The sequence below is a fragment of the Stegostoma tigrinum genome, chromosome 14, assembly GCF_030684315.1.
Source record: "Stegostoma tigrinum isolate sSteTig4 chromosome 14, sSteTig4.hap1, whole genome shotgun sequence".
In the NCBI taxonomy this organism is placed as follows: domain Eukaryota; kingdom Metazoa; phylum Chordata; class Chondrichthyes; order Orectolobiformes; family Stegostomatidae; genus Stegostoma; species Stegostoma tigrinum.
Window position 1 is genome coordinate 6,203,752 of NC_081367.1, and position 21,805 is coordinate 6,225,556.

The 21,805-nt window shown below is 48.3% G+C and overlaps 1 protein-coding gene across 1 annotated transcript in view; it reads left to right on the forward strand.

Moving 5' to 3' along the window:
* The window catches only part of LOC125457702 (unconventional myosin-VIIa-like), a 177,968-nt gene that overhangs the window by 96,901 nt on the left and 59,262 nt on the right, over positions 1–21,805 (forward strand). Inside the window, exons 22-32 of the mRNA XM_059650965.1 lie at positions 1,204–1,389; positions 2,562–2,768; positions 4,502–4,672; positions 6,907–7,034; positions 11,166–11,292; positions 12,457–12,576; positions 13,357–13,530; positions 14,651–14,878; positions 17,155–17,319; positions 20,683–20,800; positions 21,560–21,689. Coding sequence (XP_059506948.1) covers positions 1,204–1,389; positions 2,562–2,768; positions 4,502–4,672; positions 6,907–7,034; positions 11,166–11,292; positions 12,457–12,576; positions 13,357–13,530; positions 14,651–14,878; positions 17,155–17,319; positions 20,683–20,800; positions 21,560–21,689 — 1,754 coding nt within the window. The remainder of the gene's footprint in view (positions 1–1,203; positions 1,390–2,561; positions 2,769–4,501; positions 4,673–6,906; positions 7,035–11,165; positions 11,293–12,456; positions 12,577–13,356; positions 13,531–14,650; positions 14,879–17,154; positions 17,320–20,682; positions 20,801–21,559; positions 21,690–21,805) is intronic.

Below are 21,805 nucleotides of genomic sequence, written 5' to 3' on the forward strand. Positions count from 1 at the left end.
TGATTGAGCACCTTTACAGTCTGCTCCCAGGATGGGATGTTCCACTCCCGAACATCCCAGACTTCCTCTGATTTCAAGGACTGTAACTTGCCCCCTTCAGCGGTCGGAAATGCCCTCGACTGCATCTCTTGCGTTTCCCACACCTCTGCCCTCACGTCCCCTTCCCCCAACAAAAACAAAGCCAGAATCCCCCTTGTCCTCGCATATCACCCCACTAACCTCTGCATCCAACGTATCATTCTCCGACGCTTCCGCCACCTACAATCCGACCCCACAAGCAAAGATATATTTCCCTCTCCACTGCTGTCTGCCTTTCATAGGGACTGCCTCTCAGCAAATCCCTCGTCCACTTCACATTCTCCACGAGCCCCACCACCCCCGGCACCTTTCCCTGCAAGCGCAGGAAGTGCCACACCTTCCTCCTTGCCTCCATTCAAGGCACAAAACAAACCTTTCACATCAGACACAGGTTCACCTGTACATCCGTCAATGTGTCTATTGCATCCGCTGCTCCCGATGTGCCCTCCTCGACATTGGTGAGACCAAGTGGAGGCTCGGAGACTGCTTCATAGACCACCTGCACTCTTGTTCACGACAAACGGCAACACCTCCCAGCCGCGAACCATTTTAACTCCCCCTCCCCCCTCCCTCTCGCTGGGTGATATGTCCATCCTGGGCCTCCTCCAGTGTCACAATGACCCCACCCGCAAACTGGAGGAGCAGCGCCGCATATTCCACCTCAGGAGCCTACAGCCCAATGGCCTGAACATGGGTTTACCAGTTTTAAAATCTCCCTATCATGACCAACCATCCCTCTCATTCCCGTCTCCTTGACCTGATGCAACTTTTCCATCTTCTCTCCCACCTATCCGCCCCTCCCAACCTCACTGACCAATCCCCACCACTCCCTACCTGCACACACCTATCACCATCTCACCTACCTTCCCCCAACCCCACCCCTCCTCTCACTATTTATTTCCCAGCTCCCTTCCCCCTTCCCATTTCTGAGGAAGGGTCCTGGCCCGAAACGTCAACTTTCCTGCTCCTCTGATGCTGCCTGGCCTGCTGTGTTCCTCCTGCTCCACACTGTGTTATCTCTGACTCCAGCATCTGCAGTTCTTACTATCGCCTTATAGTTTTGTTTCCTGTCAATGCTTTGATCCATCCGGTTGGTGCTAATGTGGAGCTGTTTTCTTTCTGAAGGAACATCTGTCTCGCATGGCCAAACTGGACATGGAAAATGAGAGGCGCCAGAGGGAGGAATACTTGAAGAGGAAGCAGAAGATGAAGATTGAGGACCTCGATGAGCTGGATATGGTGGACAATATCTTCTCCTTTTTGCCTAAGGTCCTAGCAGGTCAGGAAGGCCAGGGGCCTCGGGGATTTGAGGTAACATTTACCACCTGGGGAGGCTGGAATCCGGGCTTAGTCAGTAATGCTGTGCTGTCGGTGTAGGGCATAGACTGAGGAGAGTGTGGCATTCAGAGACAGGGTTTTGGGGCAGCACTCCAACTGAATGTGTGTTTGTACCAGTCAGATTTCACAATCCATTCATACCAGCTAGTTCGCTGTATCACTGGGAGCACTGAGACTATCACTGGGAGCACTGCATCACTGGGAACACTGTGTATATCACTGGGAACACTGTGTACATCACTGGGAACGCTGTGTATATCACTGGGAACACTGTGTACATCACTGGGAACGCTGTATGTTTTACTGTGAGCACCGTGCTGTTCACTGTGAGCACCGTGCATATCACTGTGAGCACCTTGTGTATCACTGTGAGCACCGTGTATATCACTGTGAGCACCGTGTTGTATCACTGCGAGCACCTTGTGTATCACTGCGAGCACCGTGCTGTTCACTGCGAGCACCTTGTGTATCACTGCGAGCACCTTGTGTATCACTGTGAGCACCATGCTGTTCACTGGGAATATTATCTGTTTCACGTGGAACGCTGTCTGCATCATTGGTAACACTGTTATTTGGAACACTGACGGTATCACTAGGAATGCTGTCTGTTTCACTGGGAACACAATCTTTTTTACTAGTGACACTGTCTATAACACTGGGAACACTATCACTTGGAATGCTGCCAATTTCACAGGTATCTCTGTCTGTATCCCTGGCAATAATGTCTGTTTAACTAAGGCATGTCTGCTTATCACTGGGGATTTTGTGTGTGGGGAATCTCTAGGATCTCAACCTGTATCACTGGGATCTCTTCATGTATCATTTAGATCTTCTCTTAACTTTCAGGGATCACTTTAAGGCAGCGATCACTGTGATCTTTGTCTATATGACTGGGCACAATGAATCATTTGGAACACTGTGTCACAGGGATCACTGTATCATTGGAGTCTCCCTTTCTATCACTTGGATCTTTATCTGCACCACTGGAATCTCTGGGTCGCTTCACTGGAACCTCTGCCTGTCTCACTGTGATCTCTGTATCACTGGGATCTCTGCTTGTCTCACCGGAAACACAGTATCAACGCCGGTATGACTGGAATCTCATTCTCCTTACTTTTTTTAGGTTATTTTGTGGTATTTTTCAGGGCGTGGAAGTGAAACCGCAGAAACTGGAGGAGTTTGATTTGGACGACATCTCTGTCCCCTCTGAGTCTGATGAAGAGGACGATCTTACCCAGTACACCTTCCCGAAATACGCTGCTACATACTTCCAGGGCTCTGCGACCCACACGCACATTCAAAAAGCTCTCCGGCATCCCCTGCTCTACCATGATGATGAAGTTGATATTGCGGTAAATTAACTCTTCCCATGGGAAACAGAAGTTGCCTCATTGACTTCAGCGTGACCACATCATTAAAAGAGCAAATCGCAACATTTTGCAGCATGTTCATTCACAGGACTGCTTTCACTGAGCTCTGCTAAAAAAAGAGAGAAAGTCATGAGAGTGAGAGCTATGTACATCACTGGAATCTCATGTTGATAGAAAATGGTTTTGGTAAAGCCAATACTGACAGGCCCGTTAGCCTGATCTCGGTCGTTGATAATATTTTAGAGACCATTTTTAGAGATGATATTGCAAAACGCTTGGAAATGCATGGCAAAACGGGCCTGAGTCAGCATGGCTTCATCAAGGGGAGGTCATGCCTGACAAATCTGTTAGAATCCTTTGAGGAGGTAACGAGCGAGTTAGACAAAGGGGAGCCAGTGGACGTGATCTATTTGAAATTCCAGAAGGTCAATGACAAAATGCCACACCAAGGCTGTGAAATAAGGTGAGAATGGTGTAAGGGAAAAGCTATTGACTCTGGGTAAAGGATCAGCTGACCGGCAGAAAACAGAGACAGGGAGACGGCAGGACGGCGGCCACTGACCAGTGCAGTTCAGCGCGGGCCCATGTTGGGACCACAACTGTTCAAATTATCCGTTAGTGATCTGGATGCAGGTAGAGAGACAGGTCATGTTGAGGAAGAGGGAAGGTTGCAGAAGGACTTGGAAAGGCTGGGAGAATGAGTAAAGAAGCGCAGAGGGAACACAATTTGGGAAAATATGAAGTTACGCACTTTGGTTGAAAGAGTAGAGACATAGACTATTTTCAGAAAGGGGAAAGACTTTGGAAATACGAAGCACAAAAGGATTTGGGAGTCCTAGGTCAGGATTTTTTATGGTTAGCATGCAGACTCACTTGGCAGTTAGGAAAGCAAATGCAATGATAGCATTCATGTTAAGAGGGCTAGAATACAAGAGCAGGGACGTACTGCTGAGGCTGTATTAGGCTCTGGTCAGACTGCATGCGGAATATTGTGAGCAGTTTTGGGCCCCCATATCTAAGTGGGGGATGTGCTGGTGTTGGAGTGGGTCCAGAAGGAGTTTACAGGAAAAATCCTGGGAATGAAAGGCCTGTCACATGAGGAGCAGTTAAGGAGTCTGTGTCTGTACCCAATGGAGTTGAGAAGGAAGAGGGGGATCTGATTGAAACTTACAGAATTCTGAGAGGCCTGGGTGGATTGGACATGAAGAAGCTGTTTCCACTAGTAGGAGAGACTAGAACCCAAGGGCAGAACCTCAGAATGAAAGGACAATCCTTTAGAACTGAGATGAGGAGGAATTTCTTTAGCCAGAGGGTGGCTAATCTGTGGAACTTATTGCTGCAGAGGGCTGTGGAGGCTAAGTCATTGAATGCATTGAGGAGAGAGATAAATAGGGTCTTGATTAGTCATGGGATCAAAGATTACAGGGAGAAGGCTGGAGAAAGGAGCTGAGAAACATATCAGTCATGATCAAATGGCACAGCAGACTTGATGGGTCAAAATGCCTACTTCTGCTCCTTTATCTTATGGTTTTATGGTCTATAATAGACACCTTTAGGATCTTAAACAAGACTATCCATTGGAAAGAGTGAAGGTAGTAATGTTTATTGATTGATGGCACAGAGTTGGAAGATAAATGACATTAAAGAATTTTTCCATTAATGGATATATCCTCAGGTACATTTTCTTCCTAACGTATGAAACGTGTTCACTCTAGGCTTCTTTGGCAGTCTGGAATATTATTCTGAGGTTCATGGGTGATCTGCAAGAGCCCAAGACTTTTACTCAGAACGATAGGACACACAACAGCCCCAGCGGTACAGAGATTTATGACTCCCAGGTCAAGGGGTCTAAGGAGCACTTGGACATGAATCAGCCTGTGGGTCAGGTACAGTGAACCAGTAACTCTTTAAGAATTGGCACATTGACATTCCTGTTGCCTGTGATAATGAGCAAAGTTGCATGGTGTTTGTACACGACGAACATAATCATTCCTCAAATCAGACAGTTATCCTTGTCCTGTTGACGGTATCCTTAAAAGAGGTTGTTGACTTGCTCGCCGAGATGGCTTGCTGTCATTCGGCTGTTTCGTCACCATGCTAGGAGACGTCATCAGTGAGGCCTCCGATGAAGTGGTGCTGTTCCACTCTGCTTGGAATTTATACTGTTAGGTCTGTTATGGTTGGTTGATTACATTATGGGTTGAGAACCGTAGGGCGTTGTTTCAAATCTATACAGATCTAAACCGAAAATGACATGACTCGCCATAACAGACCAAACAGTATAAATTCCAGGCAGAGTACAATAACATCGCTTCATCAGACTCTCCGCTGATGATGTCACCGAGCGTGGTGATGAAACGTCTGAAGGAGAACAAGCCAGCTCGGCGAGCAAGTCAACAGCCTCAACCACAACCCGAGCTAAAAGTCTTTGCAAAAACCCTTAAAGGTGTCTTTACATTGACCAATGCTGGCTGTAATATCTGCTGATCATCTCCTCTAGGATGTTATCCAGGGTAATTTAGACCAAAACTGTAGTGTGTTACTGGAACATGCCCTTTAAAATTTTGTTTTGCTCATACAAGGGATGTAGAGATCACTGGGCCAGCATTAATAGCCCATCCCTAATTGCCCAGAGGGCAGTTAGGAGTCAACCACATTGCATTGGGTCTGGAGTCGCATGCGGGCCAGACCTGTTAAGGGTGGCAGTTTCCTTCCCTGAAGGGCATTTCTACAACAGTCAATGCTAGCTGCACTATCGCCATCAGCCAGGGTGGCTTTGTCTCAGTCTGTATTTCACCCTGACAGCATTAGTCCGGGTGACTCTTTGGCTGACATTCTACAATGCCAGCTCCAGCCCTTACCTCCTGCCTCTGCTTTCCTCAGTGGAAAGTTATGGAAGTTATTTCTGCCTTTCAGCAATTTTAACCAGGAGAGATCTGCTGGAATCCTGGAGATCCCTTGGAGCCCCAGCAACAAACAGAGGGAGCCCACATTGATGTTGTCACTGTTTGTGGATGTTTCTGACGCAGACTAAAGGTTACGTCCGTCTCTATAACAACAGTCCCCGTGTTTATCTCAGCATTAATGATGGGACAGGGCTCCATGTAGCTCCATGAAGTGGAGGGACATGCAGGGTAATGGGGAGAAGGCTGGAGAAAGACAATCGCGAAGTGCTCATTCATAGACCCAGCAGAGGTACAATGGGCTGAATGGTCCCTTTCTGAGCACGAACATGCTGGGATTCTGAGAATTTTCAGACAATACATGGGAGCAAGGCAGGGCAGATGGAGGAGGGTCAAGGGTCACTTGTTGATATTGTCTCCCAAGGCTCATTTATAGCATTGCTCTAGGCATAGCAGCTCTCTCCGTCACTACCCAATCCCTCAAGCAGGACCTGCCGCTTCCCTTGTGCTAGCACACCCCTGACAGTGACTGTCCCCCTCCCCAGGTCCGTCCTCCCATCTTATCGCCAGTCCCAAAATCAACTGAGTGCACCCGATTCCCCTGAACTCCATCCTACCCCATAATTGTCATTTCAAAGGGACCCCCAGCTGCTCTGGAGCTGTGCTGGAAGGAAAGGGGTTGCAGAATTGGTCGATGAATGATGTGGCCCAGATGTTAAATTTAATCCTCACTCGCTCTTGAAATGGTGTTTTCTTTCATCACTTTCCCAGCTGACCCATTCAGCCAATTGTCGCCTCTGGCCACTTACACCCCCATTCTGAAAGTGGTAGCGAGGCCGTGCTCAAGATACATACTCCTGGTGTAATTGGCTGATCTCCCTCAGATTGCACAGGCCTGTTTACAAACTCAAACAGCCCTCTCTCTACAATATAAGCCTGGAGATGTTACACTGACTAAGCTGTAACTTGCTCAGGGCGACAAGGTCTTCCGCTTCCTAGACTTAGTAGACTTTCAGAATGATCAGTTTTGGGGTCTGGTTGGTTTCCTCCTTCATTGCCCCTTGAGACGGTGGTGTTGAGCTGCCTTCTTGACCCACCTGCAGCCCGTGTGACCCAGTAGGAATTTAGACCCAGCGACACCGAAGGAACGGCGATGTATTTCCAAGTCAGTTCATTGGCCTGCCATGCTAACCTGGTCCTTTTGGTCGATGCCACAGGGTCCACAGCATCAAGCGCATGGACAGGATGTGTATTCGGGTGAGAACGCTATCACGAGTAGACCGATGTCAAACCTGGAGAAACTCCACTTCATCATCGGGAATGCCATTGCCCGACCTAACATCAGGTAATCCTTGCTCAAGGTGCGAATGAAGTAGTTCATTCTTGGTCCATTTCCCAATGTTCTTTGTGTCGTGGAATAGGCAGGGCACTGGTGAAATTTTCAGCAACACTTGGATGTAGCTGCTGCAGTGGGATGTGAACTCGTATCTATTTGAGGGAAGGCCATAGTGGCAATGTTCCCTTGACTGATAATCCAGAAACACAGGCTAATGGTCCAGGGGCCATGGTTCCAACCCCAAATTAAAATCAGTTAATAATTCCTGACTTAAAAACTAATCTAATGGTGACCGTGGGTCCATTGATTCTTGTTAAAACCCCACGTGGTTTGCTAATGCTGTTTAGAGAAGGATACCTGGCCTACATTTCACAGCAGGCCAACAGTAGCAGCATAACCTGGCATCCATCTGGGCACTGGACAAATGACAAAAACAGCCCTGTCGACCCTCAAAGTCCTCTTCGCTAACATCTGGATGTTAGTGCCAAAGCTGGGAGAGCTGTCTCACAGACTGGTCAAGGAACAGCCTGACACAGTCATAATCAGGGAATTGCACCTTTCCGACAATATCCCAGACACCACCATCACCATCCCGGGATATGTCCCTGTCCCACCGGCAGGGATACAGTTGGGACGGTGTTGCCCACAACCAGTTGTGAATGGTGGTGGACAATCAAATAGCTCACAGAAGGAAGAGGGTTCACAAATATCCCCAGCCTCAATGATGGAAGAGCCCAGCACATCAGTGCAAAAGTTAAGGCTAAAGCATTCGCAGCAATCTTCAGTTAAAAGTGCCGAGTGGATGATCCATCTTGGCCTCCTCCAGTGGTCCACGGCATCACAGATACCAGTTTTCAGCCAATTCGATTCACTCCAGGTGATGTCAAGAAATGGTTGGAGACATTGGATACTGCAAAGGCTACGGGCCCTGACAGCATTCCAGCAATAGCACTGAAGACTTGTGTTTCAGAACTTGCCGCTCCCCTAGTCAAGCTGTTCCAGTACAGTAACAACACCGATATCTTCCTGACAATGTGGAAAATTATCCAAATGTCCTGTACATAAAAAGTGGACAAATCCAACTCAGCCATTTACTGCCCCATTGGTCTCCTCTCAATGATCTGTAGAGTGATGGAAGGTGTCAGTAACAGTGCTATCGAGCAGCAGCTGCTCACCAATAACCTGCTCAGTGACACCCAGATCAGGTTCCACCAGGGCCACTCAGCTTCTGGCCTCATTACAGCCTTGGTTCAAGCATGGACAAAAGAGCTGAATTCCAGAGGTGAGATGAGTGTGACAGACCTTGATATCAAGAATGCATTCAACCGAGATTGGCATCTAGGAGCTCTAGCAAAACTGGTTTCATTGGGATTCAGAAGCAAAACTCTCTGATGGTTGGAGTCATACCTGACACATAGGAAGATGGTTGTGGTTGTGGGAGGTCAGCCATCTCAGCCCCAGGACATCTCTGCAGGAGTTCCTCAGGATAGTGTCCCAGGTCCAACCATCTTCAGCTGCTTCATCAATGACATTCTCTCCATCACAAGGTAAGAAGTGGGGATGTTCGCTGATGATTGCACAATGTTCAGCACCATTTGTGACTCCTCAGATACTGAAGCAGTCCATGTTCACATGCAACAAGATCTGGACAATATCCAGGCTTGGGCTGACAGGTGGCAAGTAACATTCACGCCACACAAGTGCCAAACAGTGGCTATGTCTATCAAGTGCAAATCTAACCATTGCCCCTTGACACTCAATCACTGAATCTCTCACTATCAATCTCCTGGATGAGTTACCATTGACCAGGAACTGAACTGGCTCAGCGCATATAAATAGAGGCCACAAGAACAGGTCATAGACAAGGAATTCTGCAATGCTCAACTCATCCTTTGACCCCCCAGAGCTTGTCAACTGGCTACAAGGTACAAGTCAGGAGTGCAATGGGTCAAATTCCAATTGCCTGGATGGGTATAACTTCAACAATATTCAAATGTTTAGACATCATCTGGGACCAGGCAGCCCGCTTGATTGACACTTTATCCACCAATAATAGACAGTGTAGCTCCATGATGCACTGCAGCAGCTCACCAAGGAGCTTGGGCAGCACCTTAAATGTCAAGATCTTCGCCAGCCAGAAGGATCGGGGCTCTGGGTATGTTAGAACACTACCTGAGCCACACAGCATCCTGATTAGGAACTACGTTACCGTTCTCGCACTGTTGCAAGGCTCAGAATTCCCTCTCTCGCAGCCCTGTTACTACGCACAAGCAACCAGCAGTTATGTTAAATGATGCATCATCCTATAATTGCAACCTTCAAACACAGTGTTAACGTGACACATGATTCTGCATTTGGGCCAGATTTGCTGAATAACCCTGACTATGCTGGGACTTACACTGGAAGCCAATGTAAGGCTTGCAGCATGATACATAAGCGTGTGCAATGTGATATATGTTCACATGTAAGCTTCTGATCGTTGTAGGTGAATGGAATTATATCTTTCTCGTTGAGGACAGGGTTATGTAGATTTCCAATCCTAGAACTAGGTCCCATGGCAATGCCTTGACCAATCAGAGTCTACCTCCACGGCCTGAGTTTCATCAGCTCACTCAGACCGATACTTAACACTTCCTGCTGCTCCTCCAAGACAACCATAGTCCAACCAACCAGCACTCTCTGCTTGTGTCGTATAAATTAGTGTTCCCTTTCTAACTTGGCTTTCTTGCAATCCAGCCCCGATGACTGTACGGAATGGAGCCAGTCCTCTGGGCAAACTACGAAGTTAGTCCCGCTCACCTGCTTTTTTACCCTGGAGAGCCGGATATGTCCTTGTGTTACGCAACTGGCTTTGGAAAATAATGATTGAAAACTGTCATCCAACTGTCTGTCAGGCAGCCCCCTTCCGGATCCTAACAGCTCTCTGTGTTAAAATGTCCTGTTGAATGCCATCTCTGGTTGATTTGTTATTCACTTTAGATTGGAGTTTTTTGATTCTCAGCTTTTCCACAAGGTGTGTGCTGCAGGCACCTCACTGTTGTGAACCTCTCTAGAAAATCCTACGTCAACCTTGTCTGATGTAAATAGCCTTAGCTGCTCGAATACCCCACCCCACACCCCCGTAACTGAAGTGTCTCCTGAAGAAAGGTATTTTCTGCGCCCCCACCACCTCCAATGCCTTCACATCCTTCCTGTGGTATGGTGTCTAGAATTAGAATTGTAAAAATCCTTACAGTGTGGGAACAAGCCATTTGGCCCATCAAATCCACAACAACCCTCTGAAGAGTATCCCATCCAGACCCAACCAACCACCCTGCATTTCCCATGGCCACTCCACCCTAACCTGCGCACCTTTAGATTGTGGAAGGGAAGCCACGCAGATAGTATCCTGAGGGTGGAATTGAATCCGGGTCCCTGGTGCTGTGAGGCATCAGTGATAACCACTGAGCCACCGTGTCACCCCGTGGACACCCCAGTCCCATTAGAAGTCACACCAGTGTTTTATAACTGTTCACCAGGCTTTCCCTTGGTTTTGTACTCTGTACCTCTGTTTGTAAAGCTCAGCTCCCACATATCTTATTCGCCTCTTTCTCAGCCTGTCCTGCAAGGGGTTGGAGACATCTTCCGCAGTCTCTCTGGACATGCACTCCCTCCACAATTCTAGATAGTTTTCTAACCAACCTGTTCAGAGATGTTGTTACACAGCTGTCTGGAGCAGATGAGCCCAGACCCCCTGGATCAGAGGTGGGCTCACTACCGTTTCACTACAAGATCCCTCCCGCCCCGCTCTCTGGAATGGTACCCTGTATTTTGTATCATCTCTCTGTGCTCTTCCTCAGAGGGAAATCTGTACATATTCCAGCTCTGATAACTGTAACAGTCCTCCACTTGGCTTTGTCCCATTGTGGTTGGGCTGCTGTTGAATTGTTTCATGGGGCTGAAGCGGGTGCTAATGGCAGGTCTCCTGGGAGGACGCCCAGTCCCCACATCACGGCATGCTGCCCACGCTGCCACTGTGTCAGCTGGTGACTGAAAGAGCATCGGATGCCAGGGATGTGTTGCCCCGCTCATTTGGTGAGCCGATTCCCCCCCCCGACTTGCTCCTCTCCGTGTTGTAATTTCGATTGTTCCTGCTCGCAGGGATGAGATCTACTGTCAGATCTGTAAACAGCTGACGGCCTGCTCTAACAAGAATGTTAGCACCAGAGGATGGATTCTGCTGTGTCTTTGCATTGGCTGCTTCCCACCCACTGATGGATTTATAAAGGTGAGTGCCCCCTTTTTTTCTGTCCCACGCTTGCTTTCTGCGTCCAGTTTTATGTGCCCTGCTTCGCCCTCAGGCTGGCACTACCCCCCTGTCATGCAGCCTGTGGACCAGGAGGCTGGTTGGTGAAGCTAGGAATTGGAAATCGATTTGCCATTTGTTTGGGGGGGGGGGCAGCTCCTTTTGGGAATTGGCTGGCTTATCTTTGGCCATTATAGGTGACCCACTAGATAGGGTGAGTAGAATCATTCCTGTTGCCAATATGTTATGGCATTCAAACCGACATGGAAGGAAAGGCAGGACACCCCTTTCATTTTTGGGTCTCTTTCCAACTTGAATGATGGTTAAAGTTTGGAGCCACAGGGATCTTGTGTTTAACCCTAACTAGCACATTCTTTGCCATTGTCCTTCAGACAAAATGGAGAGCAGTTTAAAGCCCTACTAGAACTGTTGATGCTTTGAAATGACAATCCCAATTTGTATTGGTAAGTCTGCCGATTCCCTGGCAAGTTGCACTTTCCATATTCCTGGGCTTGGCACAATTCCTTGCTCATTGCAATGCCAAGCCCAGATTCCCCTTCGCTCTTGATGGAGTGGCAGCTTTGCAGGTCTGTCCCTGTAATTGTTCTCCTTGGAGATTTCAGGCGCATCCCTTTACCCATCAGCAATGGATTGCATAGTGGCTAATATTGCTGTCTTACAGAGTCAGGGACCAAGGTTCAATTCCCCTCTTGGACACCTGGAGTTTGCACATTCTTCCTGCGCCGGTGTGGGTTTTCTCTGGGTGCTCAGGTTTCCTCGTGCAGGCCGTGGGAAGTTTGTTGACAATGAAAGAGCGCCTGTGTGCTGCATGTTTAGTTTATTCAGAGGCAGCAAGAACTGCAGATGCTGGAGCCCGAGATAATACAGTGTGCAGCAGGGTAGGCAGTATCGGGGAGCAGGAAAGTTGGCGATTCGGGTCGGGACCCTTCTTCAGGGTCAACTTTCCTGTTTCTCTGATGCTGCCATATTTAATGTATTGCTGCCACATGTCCTGAGATACAGTGAAAAGTATTGTTTGGCATGCTAGCCAGACGAACCACTCCCTACGTAAGTGTGCAGAACATTTCCAGTGTCCTTTTCCTGATGAAGGAGGCTTTTGTATTTGATTTGTCTTTGTTTTACCAGTATTTGCATAATTTCATTCACAATGGGCCTGAGGGATACATTGCGTACTGTGCTGAACGTCTGAAACGCACCTTTGCGAATGGGGCTCGGAAGCAGGCACCGAGTTACCTGGAGCTGGAGGTATGGGCACGGGGCAGGGAGGCGTCACTAAAGAGTGGAGCAGGTAGTGAGTGCCAAGCTCAGGGAGACCTCCTTGATTTCGCTCGTGGACTGGGCGCACAGTCTGGGACGCTGGGCTCTGTGCAAGAGGGCTGAGATACTGAGGGCAAACTGAGAGTTTCTGCAGGTTGGGAGAGGTAGCTGGAGGCCTGGTCACTTCAGGAAGCAGTCAGCTGACATCAGTGATGGTCACATGATAGGGGCCTGTGCTGACAGACGGATGAACAGCATCATCAATCTCACTACCAGAAGCCGCTGGAGAAGCTCAGCAGGCCTGGTGATACCTGTGAAGAAAAAATATCAGAGTTAACGTTTCGGGTCCAGTGATCCTTCCTCGGCGTTATCAACCTGCCCAGATCCCAGCGGGGTTCTCCTCCAGGATCGGACACATCGCTGTCAGAATAGACCACCCCGCCCCTGGGGGGGGGGGGGGGGGGGGGGGGGGGATCCATCACTGTCGGCTAGAGGTTCCAGCAGCTGGGGTGGGGGCAGGACACTGGAACTGAGGTCAGTCCGATGGTGGGGGAGAGAGGGGGTGGGTCAGTGCGAGGTCAGGGGTCGGTGTGAGTGGAATCAGAGGTCAGCATGAGGGGGGTGTCAGTGTAAGGGGATCGGGGTGAGGGGACGTCGGGGTGAAGGGGTGTCGGGGTAAGTGACAATCAGGGTGAGGGGGGTGAGGGTGAGGGGTTTCGGGGTGAGTGTGTGGGAGCTGTAGAATGTACTTTTATACTTTTCCCACAGGCAACGAAACATAAAGGCCCCATCAAGGTGATGGTGACCCTGATGAGTGGATTGAACTACTTGATCTCCATTGATTCAGCGACTACAGCCAGTGAACTTTGTAAAACAATCACAAACAAGATTCAACTCAAGGACTCCTTTGGGTTCTCCATTTACATTGCACTGTATGACTCTGTAAGTTACTACAAGCTACAATCAGTTTTGTGTTGCCTGTGCGTGTGTCTGTGGCTGTGGCTGCATCTGTGTGTGCGTGCGCGTGCAAGTATGTGTGTCTATGCGTGCATGTGTGTGTGTGTGTGTGAATGTGTGTCTGTGTGCGTGTGTGTGTCTCTGTGTGTGTGAGTGGCTGTGCATGTGTCTGTGTGTGCGCATGTGTGTGTGCTTGTGTATGTGTGCATGCGCGTGTGTGTGTCTGTGGGTGTACCTGTGCACGCACGTGTGTGTGTGTGCGCGTGCGTATGTGTGCACGCGCGCGCGATGGATGAACGGGGCGGGGGGTATGTGCGTGAACGACGGATGAGCGGGACGGGGGGGTTGTGTGTGCGTGAGCAACAGATGAGCGAGATGTGGTGTGTGTGCGTGAGTGACGGATGAGCGGGCGGGAGTGTGTGTGTGTACGCGACAGATGAGCGGGGTGGGGGGTGTGTGCGTGATGGATGAGTGTGGCAGGGTTGGGAGATTATCACTTCCCATCAGCCCCTTTGGCTGATGAATCATTGCTCCTCCGTGTTGAACAACATTAGGAGGGATTACTGGGAATTGCAAGGGCACAAGGCATAGTCTGCGTCGGGGATTTCAATGCCCACCACCAAGAGTGGCTCGGCAGCAGCACGACAGATCGAGCTGGTCGGGTCCTACAGGACATAGCTGCTGGACTGGTTCTGCGGCAGGTGGTGAGGGAACTAACAAGGGGGAAAAACATACTTGACCTCCTCCTTCCCAATCTGTTAGCTGCAGATGCACCAGTCCCTGACAGTATCGGGAAGAGTGATCAGCACACAGTCCTTGTGGAGACAAATTCCCGCCTTCACATCGAGGATAACTTCCCTGAGACCGTGCTGCAAACGGCGGTGGACAATGAACAAATATCCCCCTCCTCAATGAGGGAAGCCCCCAACACAATATAGCAAAGGATGAGGCTGACGCATTCACGGCAATCTACAGCCAGAAGTGCCGAGTGGGTGATCCATCTCAGCCTCCTCCAGTGGTCCCCGATATCGTCCCCGAGAGTCAGTCTTCAGCCAATTCAGTTTGCTCCACATGATATATTCACCTCTTTCCGATCCTCTCCTAGGTCTCCTCTCTTGGGAGTGGCAGTGAACACGTGCTGGATGCCATCTCCCTGTGTGAGCAGTATGTGAAGAGGCAAGGTGGGCATGAACGCCACGCGCCGTGGCACCTCCTTTATCGAAAAGAGATCTTCACTCCTTGGCACAACAGCAGTGAGGACCCCATCAGCACAGATCTCATCTACCAGCAGGGCATCCGAGGGATCCAATTCGGGGAATATCGCTGTGAGAAGGTGGGGAATCCAGTGGGATCTGTTTCACAAGTACTTATTGTTATGGCCTGCCCCCAGGTGAGGGGATAATTTCTGGCCCCCTTCATTTTTACCCAACCCCCTCAGCTGGTTCAATGTTTTATTCACTTGTGGGGCGTGGGCATCTCTGGCCGGGCCTGGCATTTATTGCCCATTCCCTAGTTGCACCTTGAGAAGGTGGTGGTGAGCTGCCTTCTTGAACCTCCTGTTGATCCATAATGCCCTTAGGGAGGGAATTCCAGGATTTTGGCAAAGAGACACCAAAGGAACGGCGATATATTTCCAAGTCAGGATGGTGTGTGGCATGGGGGGGAGCTAGCAGGGTTGTGATGTTCCCATGTATCTGATGCCCTTGTCCCTCTACATAGAAGTGCTTGTGGATTTGGAAGGTGCTGATATTGATATTTCCTGCAGGGCATCTTATAGATAGTACACGCTGCTATTACTGAGCGTGGGTGGTGGAGGGAGTGGATGCTTGTGGTTTCGGTGCCAATCAAGCGGCTGCTTTGTCCTGGAGGGTGTCAAGCTTCTTGAGTGTTGTTGGGGCTGCACCCATCCAGGCCAATGGGGAGTGTTCCATCACACTCCTTGTAGATGGTGGACAGGCTTTGGGGCATTAGGAGGTGAGTTATTCACCTCAGTATTCCTAGCCTTTGGTCAAGAAAACCCCTGGGATGTTGATAGTGGGGATTCAGTGATGGGTAACATCATTGAATGTCAAGGAGCGATGGTTAGATTGTCTCTTTTGGGAGATGGTCATTTGTTTGTGGCACGGATGTCACTTGCCACTGGTCAGCCCAAACCTGGAAATTGCCCAGATCTTGTTGCATGTGAACACACACTGATTCAGTATCAGTGGAGCCACAAATGGTGCTGAACATTGTGCAATCATCAGCAAACACTCCCACCTCTGACCTTATGTTGGAGGGAAGGTCATTGATGAAGCGGCTGAGGATGGTTGGGCCCAGGACGCTACCCTGAGGGACTCCTGCAGAGACATCCTGGGGCTGAGATGACTGACCTCCAATGACCACAACATTCTACCTTTGTGACAGGCATGACTGTAACCAGCAGAAAGTTGGCTCCTTGATACCCATTGATTCTAGTTTTGAAAGGAATCCCCTTCCTTACAGATACCTTTCTCCCAAACCCAAATGACATTATGGTTTATAAGGAGCAAATGTAACCAGGCTTTCTTGAATTAACTGAAGTGTGAGTTTATTACATGCACAGCACAGGATCATATAGTCGTGGAACATGTATAAGAAGTAATAAAAGACTTTGAGTAGATTGTGAAGAGTTAGCAATGGAACATTAACGCCACGACATCGGATGATACCAATTTTAGTTGAGAAGTTGGAGATTCTTGCCTTCATTAGATGTCTCTTCCCACTGAGTCTGGTTGGCAGTAACTCAGAGTGAGGCATTTCTCTTTGTTACCTGCAGTGCAGGGGTGTTCAAAGGCTGTTCCCTAGCTGCATCTTTCATAGTCCATTAGACCATACACTAGCCCATCAGGCTAGTAGCACACGCACAGATCTGTAGTCCCTGTTGATTTTTTAACACCTTGTATTGTGCCTATCCCAGAAAGGTAAAATTCCAACTTGTCTACAGGAGATGGCTTCCTGCTGAGAGAGAGTGGGTATTCAACATCTTGTTATCTCTTCCTTTGGTCTGTTTATTTGGAATTTCCTTGTGCTGCATGGGTGTTGGGGACCAGTTCTTTTCAGAAATTCTTTTCTCCTTCTCACTCCCATCAGGTTTCTTATTCTTGCTGATACAGATGGATCTCTTGTCCCAGGCCCTCAGGGAGCATTCTTCAATTATTATTCTATAGGCTGCGAGCGTCTGCAAGATATTCGACTATTCGACAATAGAGCCCATTCCAAAGGAGATCACTTTTCCACTACTCCCCTTTTTTGGCTATATTTAACTTCGGAAGCTTGGGAAATGAAGTCTTGACCTTTGGGAAAGGGGGTCTTTGTGTTTGGGAAAGGCAGACCCCTGAAGACTGGGAAATGCCGTCCTGGAGTCTGGGAAGCGCAGCACTGAAATTGGGGGAAATGCAATCTGGAAGTTTGGGAAACGCGGTCCCAAAGTTAGGATAACACATTCCTGAAATTTGGGAAATGTGGTCTGGAGTTCTGGGGAAGGTGGGACTGATGTCACATGGCAAGACTGTTTTGGGTTGATCGTGGTCTTTTCAGAGTGGGGTATTTCCCAAGTGGGGTAATATGCTGTCCCTATGAATCCAACAGGAGGAAGAGCTGGTGGAAATTGCTGCTAAACATTACTGCATGAAATTTGGAGCAAGTTCTGACCCTAATAAAGCCCTGGAAGTCGTCAATGTCTGTATCCCCGAAAAACTCCGCAAGGGCAAACCCCCTGAGAAATGGTGCCAGCTGATCACAGGAAAGGTCAAGGTACGTGAGACACTCCATTGGCCAAAGTGAGTGAATTCCAGGGAGACAACAGGGGGATTGCTAAACAACGAAAAGTTTACAGATTGCTGTCGAGATAAAGCCCAAATGCTGTCACTGTGTGCTGTTGGAGGTCAGTCCTCCTAGCCTCAGCGCTCTCCCTGGCCAGGGGATGTGGAAAGACCAAAAGGCCAAGCCCTCTGAATGGTCAGGTCAAAGGTCACACACGTTCCACCCCACTGACCCTTTCAGTCGGGAAGGGACACACTCCAGGTAAGAGGCGAGAAACTGTCGTTCCAGCCGAGTAGCACCTTGACTGAGCTTCAAAGTGCTCCACAAATAATCAAAATGTGCTACACTCCGAGCCCCAGTCACAGAATAGGCCCTTCAGCCCATCAAGTCTACACTGACAATAACCACCACCGAAGTTATACTCATCCCAATTTCCTGCCACTTGTCCCATATCGTTGAATATGATGATATTTAAGTGCATGTCCAAATGTATTTTGTTTTTAAAGATGCGTCGGCCAAACAGGGTGAGGCCCAGAGAATCTATTTTGGGTATTTGATCCCATTTTGGGAGCAGAGGCCTCTGTGCGGCACACATGTGGTGTGCCAGCTCACTGCTCTTACCCAGGTGGAACAGTGGTGCTCGATATATTGGGGAGTGATCATTCCACATCTATCCTCGCAAACTCCTTCCAAAAACCTATGATCAGAATCATGATGAGATCAGCACAGGCCCAACTTACTCAACCTTATCATAAGAAAACACGTTCATCCCAGGAACCAATCAAGTGAACCTTCACTCTACTACCTCCAGTGGAGGTACAGCCTTCCTTAAACTGTGCACAGTTAAAATCCTAGATGTGGTCTCAACCAAGTCCTGAAAGATTGTACCAAGACTTATTTATTCCTATACTCCAATCCCTTTGCAATAAAGAGCAGCATGCCATTTGTCTTCCTAACTTCTTGCTGTATCTAATAGTTAACACTGTGCTCCTTGTTTGAGTAAACCTGAGTCCCTCAGAACGCTGATATGTGCCTACCTTTTCCATTCTGTGACCAAAGTGAATCACTTCACACTTCCCTACATTATAGATCGTCTGTGGTTTTAATGTCTACTAATTTCGCCTGTTCATATTTCTTTGGAATCTCTTTGTGTCCTCCTCACAGCTTACATTCCCACTCAGCTCTGTCTCGCCAGTAAATGTGCTCATTAATATTGATGACAAATAGCTGAGGCCAACCTTCTGCCCGTTCTATTGCATAAACCCAACCTGGCACAAGCCTTCCTCTTGCATATCGACCTGTTGTTGACACCTTACCCAAGGACCCTGTATCAAATGGGCCGACTTATTAACCCTGCTCGTTGCATCCTCAAAGAAAGCTCTGATGAATCTGTTAAACAGGATTTCCCTTTCACAATACCACACTGATTTGTCCTAAACATACTGTGGTATTCTAAATGTGTTGCCGAGACCTCCTAAGTAATAGATGCAGACACTTGTCTCACTCACAGGTATTTGTGAGATCCCCTGTCACTCTCTCTTGCTGCTCGTTTTAATAAAGGGGTACATTTTCTCAGCTCAAACTCTCTGGGACTAGTCCAGAACCTAAGAAATTTTAGTAAAAAATCCTAGCAAATGCATACACTACCTCCACAGCTACTTCCTTCCGAACCCCTGGATGAAAACCAAGTTTCACACGATTTGTTGCAAATTTCACAGCAAGAGATGTTCAGAGATTTCCAGGAGTTTAACATAGATCTATAGTTTAACACATACATCAGTTTGCCTTTGGGATCCTTTTCTTATCCAGAAGCCAGCTCCCCACAGCTCTACTCTTATTCGTCAAATGAAATAAATTATCAGTGACCAAAAGGGAGAAACGGAAAGGTCAAGATCTCATCAGAGGGGGAAGTGACAGACCCCAGCCCACTGCAGTGCCTGTCTGTTCAGAAGGATAGTGGAAGTGTGATACAGTGCGCTCCCGCTCTAAGGACACCTGTGCGCTGATGTCGCTGTGAGAGGGAGACAGTCGGCTGGGAGTTACAACGCCTACCCCCCTCCAGAGCACTGCTGCCTGCACCTGTCAATGGTTACTTTAGCCATGCTCGTGAGGACCTGCCTCTCCCTAAACTGGGTGACCGAGGATCAGGAAATTGTGGGACTTATGTGCAAATAAAAGAACAATAAAAAGAGGGGTGCAAACATCTCAACAACTGGGGTGTAAATGATCCTTGGGCCCGACAGTTGGGCTGGGAGTCCCGTAAACCCCTACAAGCTGCAGTTGTAAGGGACTGCTGCATGTAACACCCTCCAGCCCAGGTCACAAACGGTGAATCTACTCTGTTTTTAATAAACAGAGCCAACAGCTAATTACCAAATTGACATGGTTAATGATATCATCACCAGGGGTTGCACATTCAAAACTCTGGTGTGGCCACACTTGGAGTATTGCGTGCAGTTCTGGTCGCCGCATTATAGGAAGGATGTGGAAGCTTTGGAAAGGGTGCAGTGGAGATTTACCAGGATGTTGCCTGGTCTGAAGGGAAGGTCTTATGAGGAAAGGCTGAGGGACTTGAGGCTGTTTTTGTCAGAGAGAAGGTTAAGAGGTGACTTAATCGAGACATACAAGATGATCAGAGGATTAGATAGGGTAGACAGTGAGAGCCTTTTTCCTCGGATGGTGATGGCTAGCACGAGGGGGCATAGCTTTAAATTGAGGAATGATAGATATGGGACAGATGTCAGAGGTAGGTTCTTTACTCAGAGTAGTAAGGATGTGGAATGCTCTGCCTGCAACGGTAGTAGACTCACCAACTTTCAGGGCATTTAAATGGTCATTGGACATATGAATGATAACGGAATAGTGCAGGTTAGATGGGCTTCAGATCGGTATGACAGGTCGGCACAACATTGAGGGCCGAAGGGCCTGCACTGCGCTGTAATGTTCTACGTTTTATTCATGACTAGAAATCAAAACTAGGCAAACAAAGCGGGGGACCACTTTAAAACGGTGTTGGCAGCTGGAGCGGGACAGACAATGCTCTCCAGACTCGGCAGTGCACCCCTGGCTGTAAATATTTTGAGGATACTAGTAGAGACTGTGTGTTCCATCTCTGGACACAGACATAGCCACAAAGAACACAGCTCTTTCTCTCTTTCACAAAACAAGTGAACCCATTAACAGCCCACTAGAGGCACAGTAACGTAAGCCACAATTTTAAAGGAAACTTAGAAAATTCCTGGGTGTGTTGGTGGGTATAACATCCTCAGCCTGATGTGAACGAGGGATTACCTCCTGGATTAGCTATCACTTTATGACAGTCCCACTCAATCTTTATTGTGTGTTTTGTTCTAGGATTTGTTTGTCAACGAGAAGCCCAATGCTCTCAATCTGAAAGAACATCTTGTCGATTTTGCTCGGATAAAATGGTCTCATATGTTCTCCAAGTTTTTTGAAGCTGCAATATTTTCAGGTACTGAGTGCAAGTGGATTTGTGTAGATGTGTACGCGTCCCTGTCTGTGGTGTCCGTATTTCTGTGTGTGTGCATGTGACTGTATGTATGTGCGTGTTTGTGTGTGTGCACATGTTTCTCTGCATGTGTACATATGTGTGTGTGCGTCTGTGTGTGTGCATCTGAATGTATGTGTGTGTATGTATTGTGTCTCTGTGTGCGTGTATTCTGTGTATGTGCACGTCTGTATGCTAATGTGTGTGTGTGTGTCTGTGTGTTAATGTATGTATGTGTGTGTATGTCTGTGTGTTAATGTATGTGAGTGTGTGTGTGTCTGTATGTTAATGTGTGTGTGTGTCTGTGTGTTTATGTATGTGTGTGTGTGTGTCTGTTTATGTATGTGTGTGCATGTATTGTGTCTATGTGTGTGTGTGTGTTGTGCATGGGCAGGTGGGAATAAAGAGTGCTTCGATGTCTCTGCCCTGAGTCACCAACTGTCTGAAGATATTTAAGGTTAGCCTCAAACTGAATTGCAATGCTCCCTTCAGTCAGTCAACACTGCTGTGTTTCACCATTGAGGCCCACACAAAGGAAGCGGGGAGGAGGGCGGAGAGGTTACTAGAGCTGTTGTTTGGGGCGTTGGCTGTGGAGAAAGTGAGGAATATTGCAGGACAGTGAAATTGAAGAAAGTTCAGGGCCTGCCTCCTGTCTTCAGGCTGTCAGTGGGAGGATTGAGATCGCTGTGCAGTCGCAGACCAGTGACTCTTGCTGTCTTCCAGGGCCCATTTTACCAAAAAACCTGCTGGTGTTGGTGGCAGTGAACAGCGTCGGCATCAGCTTTGTGGACAAGAGCGAGAAAATCCTTATAAAATGGTCATACGCCGAAATTACTGGAATAAACACCAACAGGTGGGTGAGCAGTCAGTGGGTGTTTGAGTCCTGCTCGCTTCAGCCCATTCAACCGTTGTAAATCTCCACGTCGCTGTATTGTAGAGCCTCCCTCTCTTTCAGTCCCTCTCCACTGT